We start from the raw sequence: 23,174 nt of genomic DNA on the forward strand, positions 1-23,174 counted from the left end.
AATAGAGAAATGTGGATTGATCACCAACCGAAGACGGCAAGTCGTTCCATAACCTGTCCCCAGTTACAGATAACACGGTTGCCAAACTGTTTGGTGCGGGTGGTAGGAACGTTGAAAGTAGTAGCAGATATACTTCTTTTACGGTTTCACGAAACACGCTTACTAAAGATTTTACACAAATAATCGGGGGGCTGTTTATTAATACATTTATAAATCAAACAAAGAACCTTGAATGTAATGCGTTGCTCAATGGGGAGCCAATGTGAAGTGAAAAGACACTGGCACTGTTATGTTTTCTTCTGCACAGAATCAATTTTGACTGTAAGGGATTGTAAGGGAAGCAGGGTAGCGGCAGGTTAACCAACCAGTAAGGCATTACAATAGTCAAAATGATATATTACGAGACCCAAGACCACAGATTTACTGGATGATGTGTCTTGTAATACAGAGACAGCATGTTGCTCTTTTGAAGTGTTGCCAGATCTAAAATCCGTGTGAAATGAGTGATCGTCTGCATAGCCAATGATATGAACCTGTTATAATTCTAGCAGCACATCTTTACTGACAATGCGATGTTAGTCTTTTTAGTTACATTTTGTACACTCCAGCAAAACTGAATCATTTGTTCAAGAGGCCCAATGCAACATACACAGAAACATGAATGTTTAATCTAGGTAAAGCATTACTGAAAGAGTTAAAACATATACCGACACTCTACAGAACTAACACCCCTTCAAAAATCGAAAATAACACGAACATGCATGTTAACTCTACCTCGGTCCCAGTTTTATTAAGTACAATATCACAAGCCGCAATCCAATATCATTGTTTCTTTCTAATTACTCATTTGATTCAAACATTCCTTATTCAATTTTCTCTTTACAGAGCATTTTCTACCAATATGATTGTTAGCATTCCGGTTGAGTTACTAGAATCTAAAGTGAACCTGCGGAAAGTGTATGTTTATTATTAATCCATAACGCTTCTATAAATGACAAGTTCCCAGTCGTAATTTACAAATTTGGATCAGAATCGTTACTTATTATTTTGAAAATGTGTTTTCTTTGAAGTTTCCTTTCGTAGATTAGCTTACAGATGAACTATTGGTAATTATCTCCTGCTCAGGCGAACTGTTTCAAAGCTAAAACTAAGATATTAATGCATTTTTAAGTCATACCAGTTAATGTGTGGTTTGGAATTGTGAGGTGTGATTTGGAATTGTGAGTTATGGCCTTATGAATCTCTCGTTATCAGTTCATAGAATACTTAAATGTCTTCACTTCAATTGACTTTCAAGTGACATTAACGAAAATCCCAACAACGAAACGTGTTAGACGCCATTTTCATGTTGGTTAATTTACAGAGACTTTTCAAGAAACTTCATCAAAGAAATTCCACCAGGGTTTCTGATGTCTGCATTAAATATAAATGCCATGCAAGTACCACGTAACGAATTCATTTCATTTGTCTGTCATTTCAATAGGGATTCAGTTTCAAAACATTATAATTTTGTTACTAGTCCAAATAAATTACACATTAATTTACATATTCTTTATATTTAATGAGAAGCATTTTGGATGCCATCAAATATCGGCTTAACATCTTGCAAGTATCTCAAACATTGTTCCTTAAAAGCATATTATTATTTTGATATCTTTACAATAAATGTAATTATGCGTTCATTAATGTAATACGTTGATATGTATACATGTTCACGTTGTTTTCAGGGGTTTGCAAGTATTTTATTATTCACTAATGCCTTTCAACGTTGACTTCATATCTATACATTACAAGTTGCAAACGTATATATACTTTCGAATTGCTTTTTTCTTTGTTATTTCTAAATTTTAATTAATATAGTAACATGAGTAACGTACATATGCGCTAACGGGTTTAATAGTTAATACTATTTCAGTATCAACTAATGAAAAATGAAAGTAGAAAACTGTAAGAAGATTTATCAGATATCATCATTGCATATATTTCATTCAATATTATGCTTATCACTTTTTTTGTGAGACTGAAATGTTTTCCGAGTGGGAAATAAAGACTTCTTAATTGTTGACTCATTGTATTTATAAAAGTATTGACTAATGAATGTTTTCGTTAAAGTATTTGTTTTATACATGAAACTATCAAAGAAAATCAGCTTTTGGAATAAATTTAAGTCTAAAGATAGTTTGAACCTAAGTCACAAAAGATACGGTCGACTTCATATTTTACGGGTCATATGCTCTTCTCTACAGAGATTTTTCAAGCAACAAAATATCTCACATTCCCTCTGATCTGACTGAAAATAAGACTAATCTTCAGACTTTGTAAGTATCATTGATGATGGTTAATAATATTAATAACTATGAATTGACATTTTAATACAATTAGGTAGGACAGTTGCGTAGGGGTGTACTTGTCCCATATTATAATTTCAAATTAACACAGTGTAAGCTACCAATTATATTGTTAAATAGTAAATGAAAGCCAAGATAAATTATTTTGCTGGCAAATTATTTCTTAGATGACGTATGCTTGTTGGCAGATATGGTTCCATCTGAGTCAAACTACATTTGGCAAAACGGTTTTGATATGCGGCATCCACGGTTCAATGAAATTGAAGTGACCGTTTGTAACAAATCACAGTAAACCTTTTGATTTGGTTTCATATTGAGAAACAATGTACCGTTTAAAATAACAGCTTGATATCCTTACGCTGGAAATACCCTTAAATGAATATAAACCATTTCGGGTTCTATTTCATCTGAGTTTCCAAGGCTTAGGTTCGCTAGACTTGGACATTTATGCAGACAGTAATGAAACTAGAGACCTTAATTGTTATCTTTAGCTGGAACTGAGATGTCCATCGCTGTATCGCTTGAATATTGTGCTGTGGGTATTGACCGCAGATGTATGTTCTGACTGTACACTAGTGTCTAATTACCGACGGTAGCAAGCTGTGTGTGTATTTTCTGGGATCGATGGTGGTGTTTAACACTTTTGTTAAACCTCAATCGAAACTAGGTGCATTTACCGGCATTAGACGTTTCTTTTTGCTCGAGTCTTCACACCCTTTAAACATCAGACTGCAAATAAAGATTATGTCCCTTTGGAATGTACTAAGAATAAAACTTACATGTATAACACACGGCACATTATGTATAGTTGAAGATATTCAGTTAGCATTGCCGACCGTTTTGAATAACATAGCACACCGCCTGTCTGCAATAAACCTCCATAAATTGTATGAACTTAAAGTTAAGGTATAGAATATTTCAATTTTTCAGGCACAGCTATCCAAATATATATATATATTTTTTTTATGGCAGTATCTGATTTACCATGAACCACGTAAAACATAACGTAGTCTTTCAGGTGCAATTCTCTTTTTCTTTGGTTGTAAATAATAATATGAACAGTAGGAACAGCCTTCAATTTGACCAGATAGTATATTATGGTACAGACCACTGGTTGATGTAAAAAAAGATTTCAATCTTTTCAGGTTCCTTGATGATAATTACATTACAATCCTGGACAGCGGAATATTTGACGGAAATCCAAATCTAATCAAGTTGTAAGCATTTGAACCTTTTGTGATTTACTATGATTTTATAATTCAATAATTTAATGAAAGTATATGATGAATTTGTTTATGAAGTATGTTTTTAATGCGTAATGGCTATAGTGACTTTTCCGATTTCCGGTACTTAATCTGTCACGACTTCACATGTGGTCTGTTAAGAATTTAATTCACACTATCAGCAATATCATTGTGACAACTTTTGTGTTATATCAGTTGTGCTACCCAGCTGTTTCTGATAGCTCCAAATCATTGAACGAAGCTATGGTATTATCTTTGATTTTATTTGAACAGGGAGCTCAATAATAGTATATTTACAATAATTGTTACCAATTTTGGAAATTCACATGGGCACGTCGCTATTGCGGGTACCCTCAAGGTCTATGGTAATCTGTTTTTGATATGAACGTTCATTCATTTGGGAAAACGCTCCTTGTCAAAAGTTGTTGCAAATAAAGACGGTTTTAGAATTCCCAATACCTTTGTATAATTTCTGGTTTATAATAAGTATACAATAAAAATTGTTGACGGGACTCGTCTCAGTTACAAATCCAGTTACTTCATCATTGTAAATTGTTGATTCGGTTTGAATGAATGCATCGGCTTTAACCTACCTATTTTTACAATAAACGAAAGGAAAGCAAATGATGGCGATGACAATGACGAGTTGCACTTTATGTTAGTAACTAGTCTGATCGAAATGGTGAGGATATCAGAATATATGAACGATGAATATATCCTCGTATCTTGAAAATAATTCTGATGGAGACTGTACGTCAAAGACATTCTCTTAACACAGGAATTGATTGTTGTTTACATTGTATATTGCCGGGGATTATATTTCAAAGTTAACATCATCGAGATTCCAAAGATGGGTTTATTAATATATTCCATGCAAAATATTCTCTCTCGACAGACGTTTAAGAAAAAATCGTCTCAAAGAGATACCAAAAGGACTGTTGTCAAGTACAACGAACATTGAAAGTGTGTAAGTAAACGCCTTTATCTACTAAATAGTTTCATTTAAACATGTTGATAATCAGTTATGCTGGAACTTAAATTTGTTACTGTTGCCTTTTCTTCTGTCAGAGTTCTATCCCAAAATTTTATCACAGAAATACCAAAGGATTTCTTTGCAAATACATCACATCTTAAACATGTGTAAGCTTAACCTTCACTCTTTCATTTTTTCGAAAAGTTAAAAAAGTTATTATTTGGCAACGTAGTATCAATTAGTCTCGATATTCACATGTTATTTTAATTGACGATATAACATTTTTATGACAACTTTAGAGAGTCATTACAACATATGCCCACATAATACTACATTTTAAAGTCAGGTAAGAAAGTTTGGTGTTCTTCACAGTTCTTCACAGTTCTTTTAAAACGACACCACTGCCAAAAATATCGTCGTTTTGTTGATAAAGTTGAAAAACTACTGTAGTACTGCTAATCTATTCATTTATTAATAGATAACTGTGATTTGCAATAGTTGCATGTTTATAATGCTTCCTTTACCTCGACATATTCTTCTTCGACACAGAAGTTCAATAAGATTTTATAATTTGTTTCTCTTTCACAGAGAATTTGACCGTAACAAGTTGTCAGAAGTACAAGACGGTCTCTTCCGCAACACCCCTGGATTGCAACATATGTAACATAGCTCAATGGCTTTATTGTTATAATTACTTCCAATACTGACTGTTTTATAGACTGTAGCGTTGTGTCATGTGATATTAAACAACATATCAATTCTTTACATATATAAATGTATACAGCCGTTCGATTTTGCTGATTTTTTTTTACTGACCATCAAGTTATTTACCCCACATAATACAGAATTAGGAAGTTTGCTCACATACTCACTGTAAATTTTCTCCTTTCATATGCATAAATTAATGTCTTCGACTACTTTAATGATTCATGCAGTGATCTGAGTGCATAGTGCGTTGAATTAACTAACATTTGGCGTTAACTAACACTCAAAATGCAGCTATCGATTCTCTTAGAGGTCAAAGCGGATATGATATGGTAAACTGCACATTCCTTTCAAATATACAAGTTAAGTTATACCTATCTAGATAAACGTGTCAAAACATGTTTGAAAAACCTTACAAACAAACAGAAAAAACATTTATCACCAATTTCCAGAAAAAAAGTAATTGACAAAAGTAATTCACAAATTACAAATTATTTGGAAGACAGTTTATTGTTACAATACGTCCTCGAGGTTTCTTGCGACGGCTGCAAGACCCTGAAAAGAGAGGATGTAATCATTGTGTTTTGTACTGTAATGTATATAGGACACTTCACGTATTTAGAAACGAATCATGAATTTTGAATGCTAAGAAGCAGTGTTATTTTTTTATTATGTGCCTGTGGATTATTGTATGTGCAATATAGACATGCAGATTATAATATAGGCTATAGCTGTACTTTCCAACGCTTTGCGTATGCGGGTGCCACCTTGCTGAAAACTTATTGGTTTGTTGACAGCATAGAAATTCTCTTGCAGGAAGGATATGCTTGATTATGTTCGGTGGGTGGTTAGACTGTACAATTATGTACATTGGTTCTTCGTTTGGGTTTCTGTAGGCTTGATGTTTGCTGGTTGATATGTTTATGTTTACTTTGTTTGTACCGTGATGCTGAGGCCAAGAGATTAAAAGATGTTGATAAGCTCTTTCTCGTGCTTCCTAAGTGACCTGGCATAACAGGAAGTCCGTCATCTCTGTGTAATCCGACCCCTGCAAAGTCAAGTTTCGTCTCGAGGTGAGCTAGGATAAAAGCCCTACAAGATCACATTTGGTACAAACACGTCTGGAATCAGCCAACTTCAATGACGTCAGCCTAAACCATAACCCAGACATCAATCCTGCAGATACGAATGTCGTCGACGGTAAAAAAAAACGAATACAACAAAATAGCAGATATGCTCAATATAAGCGACAGAAAAGGCAGGTCTGCCAAACTTCAAAGACCATAGGGAAAATATTCCCAAATACCTGAAATGCAGACTCATAAATCATACCAAAACCGATATAGGAAAGGTGAGCAAAATGATTCTAGGCCATATAAACAACAGAAGAAGATCAATGTTAGCAGTAAACCAATGGAACAACACTGCTTCTGTGCTCAAATGTTTGAACAAGCTAGAAAAAAACAAAGCAAAGAGTCATCAAACCAAGAAGTTGTCTGAAAGGCGGCATCCACTTACCCAAAGCGTTGGAAAGTAGCGCCTACACATCAACCATCAGCTTTACCCAAAACAAGGATTACACAACAGAGCGACCGGGGCAAAATAGGATAAATCGTACCAGAAAACTAATGTGCTTCAATACTCGCCGCCCCCCCCCCCTTCCCACCAACCATTGTTGGCGCATTCTTTCTACGACTCATCGAGTAGCATTTTCAGCGATATTTAGCAGAAACACTGTGAAAGTAAGTTACAGTTGTTTGAAATAATGAATCCGATCAGAACGGCTCATAATAAAATAAATTAACCACCAGAAGCCATCAAAACACTTTCAAAGCCTCATGCCTCCTCCGCGGGAGTTGCCTAGTTATTACGGTCATTTACAGGGTTATACTTAGCAGTCGAATGAAATGTACAAAATGTAACACAATGAAAGTATGACGCTAGATAAGAGTAAGGTGCATTGGTGGAAATAGAACCAAATAAATACACCATGACAATACAGGAATCGGATTAAGGAGCAAACAACGGATTACATATGTTTGTAGAACTGATAGTTGTTAAGGGGTCCCCAAGTCTTTGCTGAGGCCGGTGGGTGTGAGACTTAATACAAAAGATCCAATCGATTTCTTTACGTTTACGTTCAGTAGCGGATTTGAAGTTCGAAGCAATTAAAAAACATTAATTATACTCATTAAATTTTGCTTCTGCTTCTGCTTTCACAGAATACTTTCATCAAACCTAATTCATCAACTACCGAAAAGGCTTTTCCAAGGGTTACAAGACTTGCAAACGCTGTAAGTCTCCTACCACCTTTATTAAAAAAGGATTGTATAACTGAAGGGACGTTCTCATTTTCCTATGAAACAACTGCTGATTCGAAATGATTTCAGTAAAGTTTAGATCTTAATTGAAGCTTCTTAAAGTACACATGTTGAAATAAATCATCCTGTTTATTAAACAGGACAGATTAAAGCAAAGAGGAAACAGCAATCGTTCGTCACTTTCAGTTGATCGTTTCAAAAATCCGAACAGCTCTCTTACTCATAAAAAGACGAAATGAAGACCAAATATGGATCAAACCATCTCAACCGATATCAATAAGTAAGCGATTTACATTAACAGAAACAAGAATGCAACAGGAATTTCTGTGGGTTTTTACTTTGCTGATTAATGATAATTTCAGTGTCATATCTGTGTCTGATCCTTTCCTTTGTCTACATTGAAATGTACGAGTAATAATAATAAAATACCACCTTAAACATATTACTTATTTTTTTTAAATAGTTCAAGGATTATAAATTAATTATCTGTTTGACCAACAGTGATCTACACAACAATGAACTGAAAGAACTACATTGCGGCATCTTCAATGAATTGAGCAATGTTGAGACTGTGTAAGAACTTCAAGCCCTCAGTTTCTTTTGATTTTCTGAAAGTACTCACTTACATGGTTGCCTTATTTGTGCCTCATTGTCACACATTTCTTAAATGACGAAAATGCTTATAGTTTTATACACAACCATGATAATGTGTTGCGTCAGAGAGTTATCAAAGACTTATGTTTGTATTTTACAGCGACTTATCTAGGAACAGGATTAGAACATTGTGTCCAACGATATTTTCATCTTTCAAAAAAGTCAAGCAAATGTAAGTTACTACAGCCTTTCATTTTCACAAACTTGTAATGTTTTCTACTTAAATGATTATTTTTTAGTTTAAATCATAAGCAAACTCGAACAGAGATATTCCCGCGAAATCATACATATATCTTTTAGTCAAGGCAAAGAATAATGTGGAATGAAATATCAAACATTGATTTCATAAATTTAAGGTCTCCGCCAAGGTTCCTGGAATAAGTAATAAGGATACTAAACTTTACATTTGTTTCTGAAGCAACATTGGTTTTAGTAATAACTTGCTTAGCTGTTGATATATCAACAACTTTCGAAATACAAGTGGTTCTTCTGATAGTATATTTTACCAACCCATACATTATATACCATGACACTAAAGATGACTAACATTATGACGATGACAACAGTTGAGCAAGGAATGATTTACTTCAGATAGTTACATCTATGTTGACCTAACATAAACGTATTTAACGTTCGAAAGATACATGACAAGCAAACACATACTACCCTAAGAAGTATAAATAGTGTTTCTTCTGGTAAAGCACCTTGTAAAATATTACAAGTGCCTCCGCCTGCGGATGTAGTTGCTAAAAACGATATATCTTTTGAAGAGAACTCCAGCACACAGGGGTTGCTTTTATTTCCCTTTTCCTTAAATCCTTTATAATCAATTCTGTTTAGTACAGAAACATGTTATGAAATGATTGGTGTCCCTTCAAAATTAATTTACAATGTTCTTTGATTCACGTCCAGACGATTAGATGCAAACGATATAACAGTTCTACCAGAGAACCTCTTGCGGGAAACACAAGCATTGGAAATACTGTGAGTATCTACTGTAAAAGAGTTTTCGTCCTTTAGCTTAGATCACGTGACAGTATTAAACGTTCTTTGTAAGCTTTATGAAACACAACAGTACAACGTAGATTGCTCATATAGCATGTCATATATATATATATATATACATATATACATGTGTGTATAAATATATGTTTATATGTATATATATACACATATATATATACATAGATATGTATATATATATATATGTATATATATATATATATATATATAAACATACATACATAACATATGTATATAAATATATATTTATATCCGCATCATGATCTCTCGGTTACAGTTTCAATAATTGGCTCTAGAGTTGATGCAGTTGTTTGATTTTTTGTGCCAGGATATATCATGTATTAATTTACAAAGAATTGGCTTGTACAATGGAGACTTAACACTTCCATGCTCTACAAAAGCGAGTAGTATCTCCTAGCTTGATGAGAATTACTCTTACGTCCCATCTGGTTCCGATTTTATGAATCATTACAAAGTCGATGAAAACTTAGTGGTCCAATTTACATATAAGTTATCATAATTTTCAATATTGCTTTACAATATTGATGCAACTCAATAAGAACGACCAAAAATATTAGTATCTTATATTTGTTTGCAGCATATTATTAGTAAAAAGTTGCTGGATTTCACCCCTTTAGAAATATAAACAAGCAAAAGTTCTTTTAAATCGAGTCCCTGCCCAACTTGCACGTTTTGCTAACTTCAGCTCTTTCCCGGCAATTACATTTTACAGTACACTATCTAGGAACGGTTTTCGTGTTTTACCGGAATCATTTCTAGCAAATGTACCAAAGTTACAAAAAATGTAAGTATATTTGTGATATCAAATTAAATTAATGCATAGGCGATCTTTACATTTCACAACAGGTGCCACTGTTGAGACTATCCGCTACTGCCTAATGTCCTGGCGAATTTACTGTATTGTATTAATCATTGCTATACTTCCGGGTATGACTTAAGTGAAATGCGCCAAAAGTAAAATAGGAAATTGTAAGTTCTTAAGTATTGTTTTGAGTAGGTTTACATTGAGTTCGAGAAACTATCTAAAGCGGTTGTCTTGAAAAGCGAAAATAGATTTGGGTGCTACAGGAATATTTCATGTTAGTTTAGATTCGTTCTTAATTGGACTCGCGAACGAATTTCGAACGGACATGATGAAACTTGGTCAGAGGGAAATCCATAAAGTCTTCAGTTGAAGTGTCATGTGATTCAGAACTAATATGATTGAAAAGTAGTTATTTTTATTACGTAATATTAACATTCTATAGTCTTCTCAGTTTCCATATCCATTGCTCTCCACAGAGAAATCGCCCACAACGGCATAAAGGTTCTCCCTAAAGATTTGTTTCAGCGAACAACTAACCTAACACTGATGTACGTGTAAAACCAAAGAAAAAAATATGTATTTTTAGAATGGTTTAGGATGTACTTGGATCTAGTTTTATTATTCTGATCTTCTGCTTGAACTAATGACTTCCCTGACAGTAATAATTAATACTTGTATAGTGTTCAAACATGTTTAAGCTAACAGAAAACAATACATTGGGATCCCCAGGGTGATATAATATTCTAAACGCGAATCTGCTGATTTCACTTAAACCTTTATTGTAAGATGGTGTGTTCGTAGTAATGTCATATGAAGGAAACAAACTGCTACATTTCTGTTTTTTTTTTATATGCTTCCATTTCCTGAACTTAGAGGTAGTTAAACCAACGATGCGTTAACGGAAGATTTATCAAATTGGGAGTGATTTGCGATTGAATTCTGGCAGCCAAATTATTAGCTTAGTTTAAATTTTAAGGTTTTGTCGTAAGTAACGGTCGGTCGTACCTAACGTTATACGTTTGCCTCTGTCTTGGTATGAAGTGCAATTGCAGACAACGTATTGCAGTTGATATTATCTTCTTCGAGGCAATTTTTTTCTCTCTACAGAATATTATCTGCCAACGAAATAGAGCGATTACCCCTCGATATATTTGCACCAGCCACCAAGGCGTATTATCTTTTGTAAGTGATTTTATTTTTATAATTGATGACTTTCCGTTGTTAAATAAGCAAATTTGTAACGGAGAAAGTGTTAATTAACTTGAACTGATTAACTAAATTTTAACAGAAATAGCTCTATAATTAAGAGAAACATAAACATGTCACGCCCGACATGGGCCAATCTGTTTTATAACACTTTCTATATGGGATGAAACTAAAATCGATTTCGGAAAAGGCGTCCGTATCAATCCTGCCTTTTACTTTCAGTCCAAAAGTGTGACTATTTGAAGTAATCGGCAATTGAATTGGGAAAAATTAATTAAGGTGTCAGTGTTGAATATGATTTATATATTACATTTTATGTACAGGAAGCTATCGCATAACCAGTTGAGAAGCTTGCACGTAGACACTTTTTACAGGAATCAGGAAGTTAGAAGCATGTAAGTGTAATGAAACATTGGCTACCATCTTAAATATTTCTCAATGTATGGGGTTTGTGTGTTTACAACATATGTATTTGGTTAAATGCCATTTGAACCGTGATTTACTTATTTTCCTTTCAAGTTGTAACATTTATAGACGATGCTTTAATTTTCAGACTTTTTAGTATGATGTGATGGTTTAGACTCGGTATATTCCATTTAAAAGAACTAAATGAATAAACAATAAACGGATAGTGATCTGCATAGCCAAATTGAAAATTCGAGGATATTAGGTCCAACTGCTATTTTTGTATACTCTGTTCATTTCACTTTTTGCTTTGACTGCAAAATGACGACATTCGTTGAGAAACATGCGAAAAGTACACGTTTAGAGAAATGTATGAAACGAAATATTTAGCATTTAAATGCCTGGCTTTCGATTTGCTCATAGCAAATATTCCGGCTAAATGATAAACACTGTAGTAGCAGGCATCTCTAGTTATATATAATATGAGGGAAAGTTCTTGTTGTTACACATTTGCTATCTAGTAGAAACAATCTTATTTATATATTTTTAATTATCGTAGAGAGATGTCCTACAACTTTTTCAGAGAGCTTCCCGCTGGACTCTTCTCCAAGAATTCGAACATTAGAAACATGTATGTGTACGCTATACGGTATAATCTTTCCTAATAAATAGTCGTTAATTTTTCTATGTCTATGAAAGTGATAAACCATACTGAATATAAAACTGAGGATCAATCAGTTGTCATCTACAAATGGATCCATAATACGTGCCCCCAGACTTTCAATTTCATGTGCACTTCACAATCCAATATCCAGCTTATAATATGTTTGTTAGGGGGCATAGGAAAAGCCACTTACTTGTATACCTTGTGACTGAGAAGGAAGAGCTTTACATGTATTCATTGCTCTAAACGACGGATATCTGTCAAACATCTTCTTTATGTTTCGACAATAGCATATTAAAATATGGATGATCGGTACCTTATTAAGGTATACTCAAACCCGTCTCCTCTTTTTTTAGTATAAAATTGTAGTAGAACATAAATATTTTTATCGAACCTTTCTTCCAGAAATTTGTCAGGCAACCGACTCGAGACTTTACCAGTGACCTTGCTTTCAAATAATACCAAACTTAAACGACTGTGAGTTTCAAAAGAGTATAGAGCCACTGTAAGACATCGCTCAGTAAATAATTAACTAGTTCCACTAAGAAAACACAATATCCAGATTACCTTGTAATAATGAATGGCAATAAATGGTGAGTCGGTCACATTTACACTCATATTGCAGTGTTTTACTGAACAATAGGATGTCTCTGGCAATAGCAATGTCATATGTTTTTTATGATGTACTAAATGTTTCTTTCATTTGTTCACTTGTTCAGCACCTACCGTATTTATGAAATCATATTGTATTAATGTTATTATTACCTGTCAGGCCCTGGTAATAGTATGTGCTGCAAAAGTACGTACGTTAATCTAACAGTTGCTATAAGAGTTATATGTGTGATTCGGTGTACTATTAGATGATAAGCCCTTACCATGCTATCACATTAAATTGGTTTTCTCTATTCCAATACAGACACAGATAACCTGCTTACTGACATACCCCCTGGATTTTTCAATTCGACACCGAACATATACTACCTGTAAGTATTGTGATGTAGGCTAGTCGTTAGTTTTTTGTTGTAGTTTTTAAGTTAGTAATATAAGCAAGATCTTGTAATCTGTCGCGCCATACGATCTTTGGAAGTAATCCATCGAAATTTAGAAAGGCCGACAGGAAAAAAATGCCTGTATTGGCTTGGAAGTACCATCGTAGATGCTTCATTTGTAGTGAAATATATAACTGGTTTTCTTACTGTGTAAAAAAAAAATAACACTTAGCAACTGCCTTAAAGTTTCGCTCAGTGATCACTCGAAATTAATTATCCAATTTATTGACGTGAAAAATGTGTTATAAAGTTAATATACCTAATAGACCATTCCAAGCCATGCTGATTAAAAGGTCAGCTCGCTTCCAAATGTTTCGGATGAGTTAACTGCTACCTAGATATGCAATATGTTGCCAGTTAAGGATGACCAATGAGTTGGGATATGGTGGTAAATACAGTTATATGTGAGACATTCAAGAAATATCCTCAGATTTAAGAGTGGCAACTCGTCTCTTTTAATATGTGCTTTATGTAAAATACCGCAAATATCGTTGTTACTCTCAACAGCTACAGGACAAAATTTACATTTTACTATTTAATTTATTTCGTTCTATTCAGCGTTCTTTCCAACAATAAATTACATCACGTTCATCAACGCTTCTTTATCGGACTAAAAGACATTTCTTACTTGTGAGTAGAGTTTTTTTTCTCAGTTAAAGCTATATTATTGCTGTTCATGTTACGTACTGGTATAGCTGGGCTGGCTTCTTTATATTGTATGAAACAAAAGCGATTTAATTAGATTTATTTATATACATATATATATATATATATAAAATCTGTTTCCTTAACATCTCTTGCAGGTCACTTTCAGGAAACAACATTCGACAACTGCCGGCGAAGCTCTTTTGCAATATGACAATCAGCTATTGCATGTATTTAAATTTCATAATTCCAAAGCTGTTCTGTAAAAACTTACTTAGTCTTTCTTCTCAGGTGTATAGTAACCAGAATAATTTTGTTAGCTTCCCCTAAACCAATAACGTTCTACGCACATTTTATTGAATGTAATACAATTTCAAGAAAGCTGGCATTTTTTCCTTTTACAACCGAAATTGAACACAGTGTGTCAATTTAATAAAAAACAAATATCAAATTAGATTAATTTAACTTAAGTAAAAGTAAGTTTGCCTCACGTTTCGATCCTAGCAGGATCTTCATCAGAGGCTAAATGACAAGTTACAGTTCAGAATGGACTAAAACACGCGCAGAATACAGAGCACGGTGAACACAATGAGATACATGTAAGGGGGATTAGTCTACTAATCCCCTTACATGTATCTCATCGTGTTCACCGTGCTCATTTAACCTGTCTGTATTCTGTGCGTGTTTTTGTCCTTTCTGTTACTTTTGTTACTCTATTTCACATGCTCTCTAGTGGATCAGCAGGTTGCTTACAGTCTTATTTTATTAAGATTAATTTAATTATGTTTTTCTTTACTTCTATACTCATTCATAGTGTTTGTCGAATATTTTCATTGTTGAATGAGAGTATTTTAATTAAAACCAAGTCAGATCATACAAAGTCAATTTATCAATAGTATCTTTAAACATTCTATAGTTTTGCTGTTCTATTTCCTTGCTAATTTATCTTATTTATTAGTCGTTTCTTTAAGCACACTTTCAATTCTTGGTTTCTTTTCTTGTTATTCAATCATACGCTGCAGAGACCTTTCTAACAACAGTTTAACGGAAATACCGTTCGGGCTATTTAATTCTAGCCATACCAAACACGACGCGCGGTTGCTGCTATTGCAAAGAAATAACCTCACTTGTGTACGAAATGGATTATTCGATGGATTTAGTAGACTAGGCAATATGTGAGTAACATACCTGATTGTTTGTAGAATGGCTAGGCCTATATGTTTGGGCTTATAGTGTTATATTAACCATAACATATCAATACGTAACAAACAAACAAACAAAACCGTAACATATCAAACCATAACATTATCACCTATCAATCCGTTCGACATTTGTATCCTACTTTCGGTTTAAGATTTCTCAATAACAACGAAATCAGTGAAGTGGAGGAAAACGCTTTTGCAGACATGCCTATTGAAAACATGTAAGTCAAAACTTGGTCCTATTAATTATTACATTTCAGCATGTTTTTTTGTTCCTTGTCTCCTCTTCGTTTCGCCAGATCATGGATGAAGGACATTAAATAACTTTCATTTTATTTCAAAGCTACCTCTTTTATAACAAAATCACACAACTCAAGAACAGTTCATTCACGAAGACAGAAATACAATCAACGCTGTGAGTACTTTTGACTGTTAATAGTTGTTTGTTCTTGTTGGCAGCAATGGCGTGCGGAAAATGTTAATGTAGTGGTTGAGAGTGGTAAATTCAACATTCCGCAACTGCTTTATGGAGGGGCATGAAACTTTATATATAAGGGCGTGGTACAGCACCGGTTGCAACCGACTGTCGTATAAGAGTAATAATTAAGCCTATATAAATATCTCTGGACGCAAGGTTTTGTATCGTACTTTGTATAAGGCTGAAGAAAGGGAGAGTGTACACCTGTATGAATCGTCTAATTTTTCTATCATCAGAATACTAAATTCGCCGATTGAGATATTTCCCCCGAATGAGGATGGGAGTGCATAGCCATATCCACTAACCTATCTACTTCCTCCTTTGCTGATAATGATGACAACAGCGGCGTCATTCGTACATTTTATTAATAAATAAAGGCCCATGTTGTACACTGATGTTTCATTTTTTTTTTAGCATCCGAATAGCTAGTACCAATGACAAATATGTTTAACTTTGTTAACTCTGCGTCATTTCTCGTTTTATGTCCATCAAAGACATCTTTACAAAAACCGTCTCCAATTCATCTCAGCGAATGCTCTCGAAGATATTCCCGATCGGATGAAAATGTAAGTTACACGCTTACGATATCTTGCATCAATGAACACATTGTAACTTCTGTACATTCTGTCGGAGCCATGGTTTATTTATACAAGATTGGACATTGTCCAAATCATGTCATATAGTTACATATTTCAGCTCCATTGGCTGTTAGCCTGTACATTGTAGTATGTTCCGTAGATTTAATGTTGCTTTGTTACACTTGTACGTTTTATGTCTAATTTCCTCGTTTCTTTGAACTGTACCCTTAAGGTGGATGGATTTACGATATTATTGGAACACAACATCCAAAAAATATAGTGTTCATACCACAACAGATGAGAATCCCACGGAAAATACATATATGGCAATTTATTTTTAAACAGGGTTTATACATTAGTTGGTTACTTCAAGATTCAACACAAACAGATAATAACTCAAAGAAAATATGTTTGCATCATTATTATTTCAGACTGCTTAGCTGTGCTTACTTGAAGTCTTTACCGATGCCAAACCGAAATATCACCAGGTACAGAAGAAAAGTAAATCCTTCATGGCGGTTTAAATGAAGATTATTGGTTATTTGATGTACTGCTTATTACCGTATAATTGCCATCAACGACGTAAATATTCGTATGAGAGTGAGTGAGGAATATTTGAACCATACTCAGATTATAAATTATCTAAAGATGTCAAACAAGTATCACTAGGTATAATTGGAAAACATCAGTAAATTCTACATGACATTTATAATAAAAATTGTGATTTCTGTTAATCACCATATGATTGCACTCAACATCCCAATTACGACTGTGATACATAAAAACAAATTCACTGCAACTCCTCTTTCCGTTATATTTTTTTATTGCATGAAAGTTGCTGTGAGAGAGCGAGATATATCTGAAAATGCTCGTCCGTTTATCTGTGTATACACACACATTCCTTAACATTGCCAGCTTATACAAACATACCATTAAGCCAAGGTTCCGTAAACAAACAAGAATATATTTTATCAAATTACCACTCATCTCAATTGCTCATAAGAATAAAGAAACAGAAAAACGTCCTGTTAACACGTTCGAATGGCTTTGGAAGTAAATTTAATCCCATTTTTTTCAAAGTGAATGCGTTACGAACAGTTTTGTCCCTACACTAACGTTCAGTCATGCTGGAAATATCTTTTATGAGATCCTAAGACACCAAGGCTTTAACTGTACATTGGAACGTGGTAGAGCCATATGTCGACCCTGTCCCCCTGGTAGCTATGGCAACGAAAGTGGTCAATGTACTCCTTGCCCTGCTGGTGAGTGAAATCTTAATGAACTGTTTATATATACTGTCTACAAGTATTATGTACAGGCTTTCACAGGTGGGAGGGGTCATTGCAAACTGAACGACTGATTAAGCCGTGGACCATTTTTATGGATTCAGCAAAGACGAATAACGGATTTAATAAAGGAGAGGTGTACTTGGGGTCGCTAAAACATATTTACAAGTGGTTGAATTTTTTACCTCCCCCAAAACAAAAACGACGTTTAAAAGTTCAAATACTGCAAATTGAGTACTATAAACTACATATGTGGTTCATAATCATTTACGTCAATAATATGTCATAGCTATAACCATCTTTGAAAATGTAATACATTCATTAAATTTTTCAGTCGCCCTCTTCTGTTTATATAGGTGGTTTTTATCAAGATGATATCGGAACCAATTCGTGTATTCGCTGTCATATCGGTAGCTTTGTTAAAACTGGAAATGGCTCATCATCAATGCAGTGTATATTCTGTCCCGAAGGAACTAAACTAAGTACTTTCGCTGGATACCGAGCCTGTCCCTGCAAAGATAACTACACTCGCTTACATCGATTCGAGAAATGCTCAGTATGTCTTGAAGAAGGATTGAACTGTTCTCAAGATTACAAGGCTCTTTTACCAGGCTATTACTGGAATTGGACTTTTCCCAAAGCAAGTTTAAAAGAATATTCTAATTTTGTTCTGAACCTACAAACTGAAAATGTACATTATGATCAATCCACCGTTGAATATAAGCAATTGATTCCCAGAGTATTTGCTTGTTCAAGACCTGAAAATTGTGTGAATAATAACAGTCATATAGTAGATGGAATAGCTGGTTCATGTGCGGCGGGTTACAGAGGATGGCTCTGTAGTAAGTGTGTAAAGGAATATTATTCTGTTTTAGGATTTTGCCTTCCGTGTCCACATATTGTGTGGGTTTGTTTTGAAATCAGTATGACTGTTTGTATTTTCATCATATTCCTAGTGTTTGTGATTGTGAAAAGCAAGAAGCAGAATCGCTCAGAAGAAGGGAGAACCATAGCAGACATTGTATCATCTAGGGTCAAAATTGTTCTAGGTTTTTATCAGGTTGTTGGTGAACTTTTGGAGGCATTTCACAGTGTCAGTTGGGCTGGAGTATTACATTATGTTGGAGAATGGATTTCGGTACTTGAATTTAATATTTTCAAATTGATTGTGAAACCACATTGCTTACACGAGAAGCAATCATTGGATCCTAAGCTCCAATTTAAAATCGCTCTCTTGTTTCCCATTGTCGTGATTTTGATTGCGTTTACTTGTCAACAGATTTTTAGAGTCTATTTAAAGTACAAAAAACGCTACGATGCGCATAATCTAGAATTTAGGCTTGCCGAAACGAGATCTGCACTATCAACGTATGTCCTGTTAATTCTGTTTGTGACATATCCATCAACGTGTGACATCATATTCAGTTTGTACCCTGGTGTCTGTGATACATTTTCGATTTACAAAGAAAATGATATTTCAATCTCTCTGCTTCGAGCTGATTATGATATTGTCTGTAGTGATCTCCTATATTATCAAATATTTGCTTTTCTTGCTACTCTTCTCTATGTTATATCTTTTCCTGTCTTGCTCTTACTTTTTTTGAGTAAATATATCAAGAGACAGCGTGATAACGAACATATTTCTGAACCAGACACAAACCTTCTCAACAGTGAAGATAGCTTAATGAGCGAGCCTATCGCATTGAACAGTAGTGAGAATAACAAAGAAACTCGTGCCATTCCCGTCTGGCTGAACTTTCTCTGTGAGAATTTCAAGCCCGGATTTTGGTTTTGGGAAATTCTGGAACTTGCCAGGAAGGTTACGCAGACAATGCTGATTACATTACTAGGATGGGATGATCCACTGACCAAGTTTATTACCATCGGTGTATCTGTTTTGTTTCTCACACTCCACGTGAAGTTTTCACCAATGAAGAACCCTTTTGAACAACGATTACAGGTGAGTTTTGTCCATAATATTAAGCGATGTACTTGTAACAACGGTTATTTAAGCTATTAAACCAGGAAAGCATTAAGAGTGTCGAAATGTTCCCTCGTTGGATTGGATGAATATGATTGCCAGAGCGTAATATACCAATACTCATTACTGAAAACCGTGGTTCGCAAATACATCGTTTTTTCTTGTTGGCAAAAAACATAGTTTTACTGCACTAAGTTTATGTTACAATTGTTATAGCAGCTGCAACTAACTTTAAATACATGTGATCAATTTTCCAATTTAGCATTGCTCCCGGAACTCCCATGTTAGTGTCTAGTATAGCAATGTAGGATGCGCAATTTATGTTGGTGCTAGTTGGTGATAGTTGTAATCGTAAAGTCTAGGTTGGGACTACCCTCAGTTGACCTACCATGACCACTTTTGAGTGATCAAGTGACCGCTTCTGTTGTAACGAGTTCAACCATTTCGGATCCTCAGGTAAGCATGAGACTACAAAGTCTAAAGATCACGTAAAGTACTCTTCTAATAAAAAAGGCTTCTTGGTTATCAAAAGCAATTAATAAAATACAAATGGTAGCAATTGCGCACATATAAAGTCACTGTTTTGCTTTTATATCTGCTTACTTCCTGCTTTTAGCTCTTTTCCCTCGCTGTGATTTTTGTGAACGTTCTTTTCGCTGCTGTTCCTATGTCCAGTGACTACGGAAATTACATATCAATTGGTATTATAACGTTAGACGCGGCCATTTTAGTTATTGTTTCAGGTAAGGCTGTTCTTAGTTCAAAGTCGAGACTAATATTTTTGATCTTGTTTAGAAAAAACTTACGTTATCAACAAACTTGGTATCGTATGTTTTTTTCTTAAGTAATGCAAAGCACATTATTATTAACAGTTATTAACTTTGTGTACAAGTTTAAAAAAAAAAACACGCAAATTCAGATTTTAATATCACTGTTACTAAACGGTGGAATACCATCACTTGTTTAATAGCTGTCAATTAATAACGTAGTTATTATAAAGTACACTTATAAATAACGAACTTTGAACGAATATCGACATCCATAAAGTTCTAGACGACATTAAACTTGTTTCCTCCTTAATAGTGTGAGGACACACTTTAAATTCCAGTCATATAGATGAAAATTGCAATCTCGAAAGTTTTATTTGCATGATGTAACATTAAGAATATAGTATAAAATAGTTTTTTTCAGTGCTTCTTTTGAAGGAAACTTCGTGCCATTTAACAAATTAAAATAAATGGGTTTTTGGTGGACACGACCTTGTAATATTATACGTTATTGTTGCCCGTTACCTGATTAACAAGGGCAAATCTTGGTTACTCAAACAGCCCTCACTGAAATTGTTTATCATAAAATACTGACCGCAGTTTCAATATGTTTCGAATCGAAATGTATCACACGGGCGAACGTTGTATTATCGTCTTTTATGACAATATCCCCGTGATGGTAAAGTTGATAACTTAGTTTGCTGTCAATGTTGAACAAAATCACCAGCAGAAGAAACCCCAAAATGGTCCAGACAGTTAAATAGGCGAGGCGGATTTATCGTATATTAGTAAAACTGACGAATTTTGAACCTTTTAGACCGACTGCTCCATCTCCTTTAAAGAAATGATGTTGAATAAACGATGCAATTATGTATGTTGATGGCTTCGCGTGTTGGCTTAAAGTGATGACTTTTCAAGTTTATTTGTATATTCTCTAGAAAGCGAACTGAACCGTTATTTCTCTCGTTTGAATTACAGGTGAGGCAATACTTCCCGCGTATCGTTACATCAAAAGACGGTGTCAAAGAAACTACATCGATTACCTTTCCATGTAATTATGAATTGGTTCCACATCTACACATCTAAACTGTCGGCTCTAAAAGCGATATGAATTTTTCTTCATTTTAAGTCTCGGGATATTGACCTGACGAAGGAGTTTGTGATTTTTATTGTAAGTCAAGATATTTGACAGGATCGGAAGTGTATGAGCTATTTTGAAATAGTTAACCGTGTATATTTTTTAAGACTCTTTCTCACGACCCATGTTATTGAATAGAATAATAAATGATATTATGTTAGTACTTTAAATATTTTCTTTTAACACTTCATTTGGAATATTAACCTGATAAAGGAGTTTGTGATTTTCATTGTAAGTTAACATATCTTACAGAATCTGAATCCTATGAGCTATTTTTTTAACAGTTAACTCTGTATATTTTAAAATCTCTTTCTCAACCCAGATTATTTCATAGAATAATAAGGGACATTATGAGAACACTTTAAGTATTTTTCTAAAGATACTTCATTGTCATGAGCAAAGAATTTACGCCCTTTGCTTTAGTTGACCATCAGTCACACGAACATTGTAAATACACATCGTATCAGTTTAACAATAAAAAAAGGCATAAAATCCGAGAGACGTGAGTTAGATGACGAGGTCATATATAAATTGTAACTGAATTCAATTACTTGCGTCACTCGAGCTAACTTCTTAGCTCCCAGAAGTCGGCAATCATAGCGCTGAATTAACACCCAGCCTAATGAGCAACACATTTCACTGTTTCATGGATCAACCCCGCGGCAGCAAATATTGAACATAAAATAGTTAACAGTGTTGATCAACTTGTCTTGTTTCTTGTTGTTGAATTCAGCTACATTAATCAGATAACATTTTGACAGAAGTAACTACTTGTTTTTGGTGACACTGGGGTTCCATTGTCATCACTTTTTTCCTGGTTTTGAAACTTATTGTACTCATTTTTCTCCATTTGTGAAAAAGCAGAGCGCTGTACATGAAATAGCTATTCATTGTATATAATCGCTACATCTCGATAAACTATATAAGGAATATGAAGCAAAATGGTCTCAGGGTTGTGTGTTCTGGAAAATCAACGTATGCTGTTGGTTACATCATCTGCATAGCTTGGCTGTAAATAATGTTTAATAAACAACTAATGTATGAGTTTCTTTGTTAAGAATTGTTAATGAACAACTATCGCTACATCATGGTATGTTACATTTGCATGTTTTTCGTGGTCAGCCATTGTATTGTAAAAATTAAGTATTACGTAAAAATACGCTTCGCTTCGAAATCACTTTTTATCCGAATGATGATGGACCTGGTAACTGTCTGTCTTAAACGTTTTCCTTGCAATTACATAGTTTTCGCAACACGCTGTATCATATAGCAAACAGAAAAACAAAGAAACAGTTCAATTCTTTGAAGCTAAATAAGTAACATTATATGGTGTGATTACAAACTGTACTAAGCTAAAGGATTAACCAGACTAATGAAGAACTATAAAGAAATACGTACCTGCTCTGACTTGCAGTAGAGTATAACATCCATTAATCTCATGACAAATGTCACTGTCTTCATGTTTAACCTGTAATCCTATATCGTGATTTGTATGTTTAGCTTATGTATATAATTAAAACAGTTAAAGTTTGTTTTCCTCGTTCTAAAGAATCGTATAGTAGAGAGATAATTGAGTGTTTTTGAATAATTCTGGTTAAACTATAAACTATTGAATTCATCACTACTATACAAAGTTTTCTATAATCTATTTTTTCTTATCGTACATACAAACAATAGTTTT

The 23,174-nt window shown here is 34.2% G+C and overlaps 2 protein-coding genes across 8 annotated transcripts in view; both read left to right on the forward strand.

Moving 5' to 3' along the window:
- Window positions 1-23,174, forward strand: part of LOC139982900 (uncharacterized) — a 100,483-nt gene that overhangs the window by 38,594 nt on the left and 38,715 nt on the right. For 2 of the 6 annotated variants that reach the window (XM_071996064.1, XM_071996062.1), the window contains 17 exons: window positions 886-957; window positions 1,364-1,435; window positions 2,247-2,318; window positions 3,494-3,565; window positions 4,488-4,559; window positions 4,661-4,732; window positions 5,154-5,225; window positions 7,493-7,564; window positions 8,093-8,164; window positions 8,346-8,417; window positions 9,158-9,229; window positions 10,002-10,073; window positions 10,571-10,642; window positions 11,202-11,276; window positions 11,624-11,695; window positions 12,265-12,336; window positions 12,775-12,846. The exons of the other annotated variants lie outside the window; for them this stretch is intronic. In XM_071996064.1, the coding sequence (XP_071852165.1) occupies window positions 886-957; window positions 1,364-1,435; window positions 2,247-2,318; window positions 3,494-3,565; window positions 4,488-4,559; window positions 4,661-4,732; window positions 5,154-5,225; window positions 7,493-7,564; window positions 8,093-8,164; window positions 8,346-8,417; window positions 9,158-9,229; window positions 10,002-10,073; window positions 10,571-10,642; window positions 11,202-11,276; window positions 11,624-11,695; window positions 12,265-12,336; window positions 12,775-12,846 (1,227 nt within the window). The remainder of the gene's footprint in view (window positions 1-885; window positions 958-1,363; window positions 1,436-2,246; window positions 2,319-3,493; window positions 3,566-4,487; window positions 4,560-4,660; window positions 4,733-5,153; window positions 5,226-7,492; window positions 7,565-8,092; window positions 8,165-8,345; window positions 8,418-9,157; window positions 9,230-10,001; window positions 10,074-10,570; window positions 10,643-11,201; window positions 11,277-11,623; window positions 11,696-12,264; window positions 12,337-12,774; window positions 12,847-23,174) is intronic. 6 annotated transcript variants of the gene reach the window in all.
- LOC139982906 (uncharacterized) lies at window positions 12,870-23,117 on the forward strand. 2 transcript variants are annotated; one of them, XM_071996090.1, is made up of 12 exons: window positions 12,870-13,352; window positions 13,977-14,048; window positions 14,222-14,293; window positions 15,086-15,238; window positions 15,418-15,486; window positions 15,609-15,680; window positions 16,238-16,309; window positions 16,753-16,809; window positions 17,402-17,583; window positions 17,964-19,567; window positions 20,205-20,331; window positions 21,334-23,117. In XM_071996090.1, exons 3-12 carry the CDS (start codon window positions 14,274-14,276, stop codon window positions 21,408-21,410), a joined length of 2,433 nt encoding a protein of 810 aa, XP_071852191.1. In that variant the 5' UTR covers window positions 12,870-13,352; window positions 13,977-14,048; window positions 14,222-14,273; the 3' UTR covers window positions 21,411-23,117. The 2 variants fall into 2 exon arrangements, with proteins under 2 accessions (XP_071852191.1, XP_071852192.1); XM_071996091.1 differs by lacking the exons at window positions 14,222-14,293; window positions 15,418-15,486 and having other exon boundaries at window positions 12,871-13,352; window positions 15,565-15,680.

The sequence above is a fragment of the Apostichopus japonicus genome, chromosome 16 (assembly GCF_037975245.1).
Source record: "Apostichopus japonicus isolate 1M-3 chromosome 16, ASM3797524v1, whole genome shotgun sequence".
NCBI classification, from domain to species: domain Eukaryota; kingdom Metazoa; phylum Echinodermata; class Holothuroidea; order Aspidochirotida; family Stichopodidae; genus Apostichopus; species Apostichopus japonicus.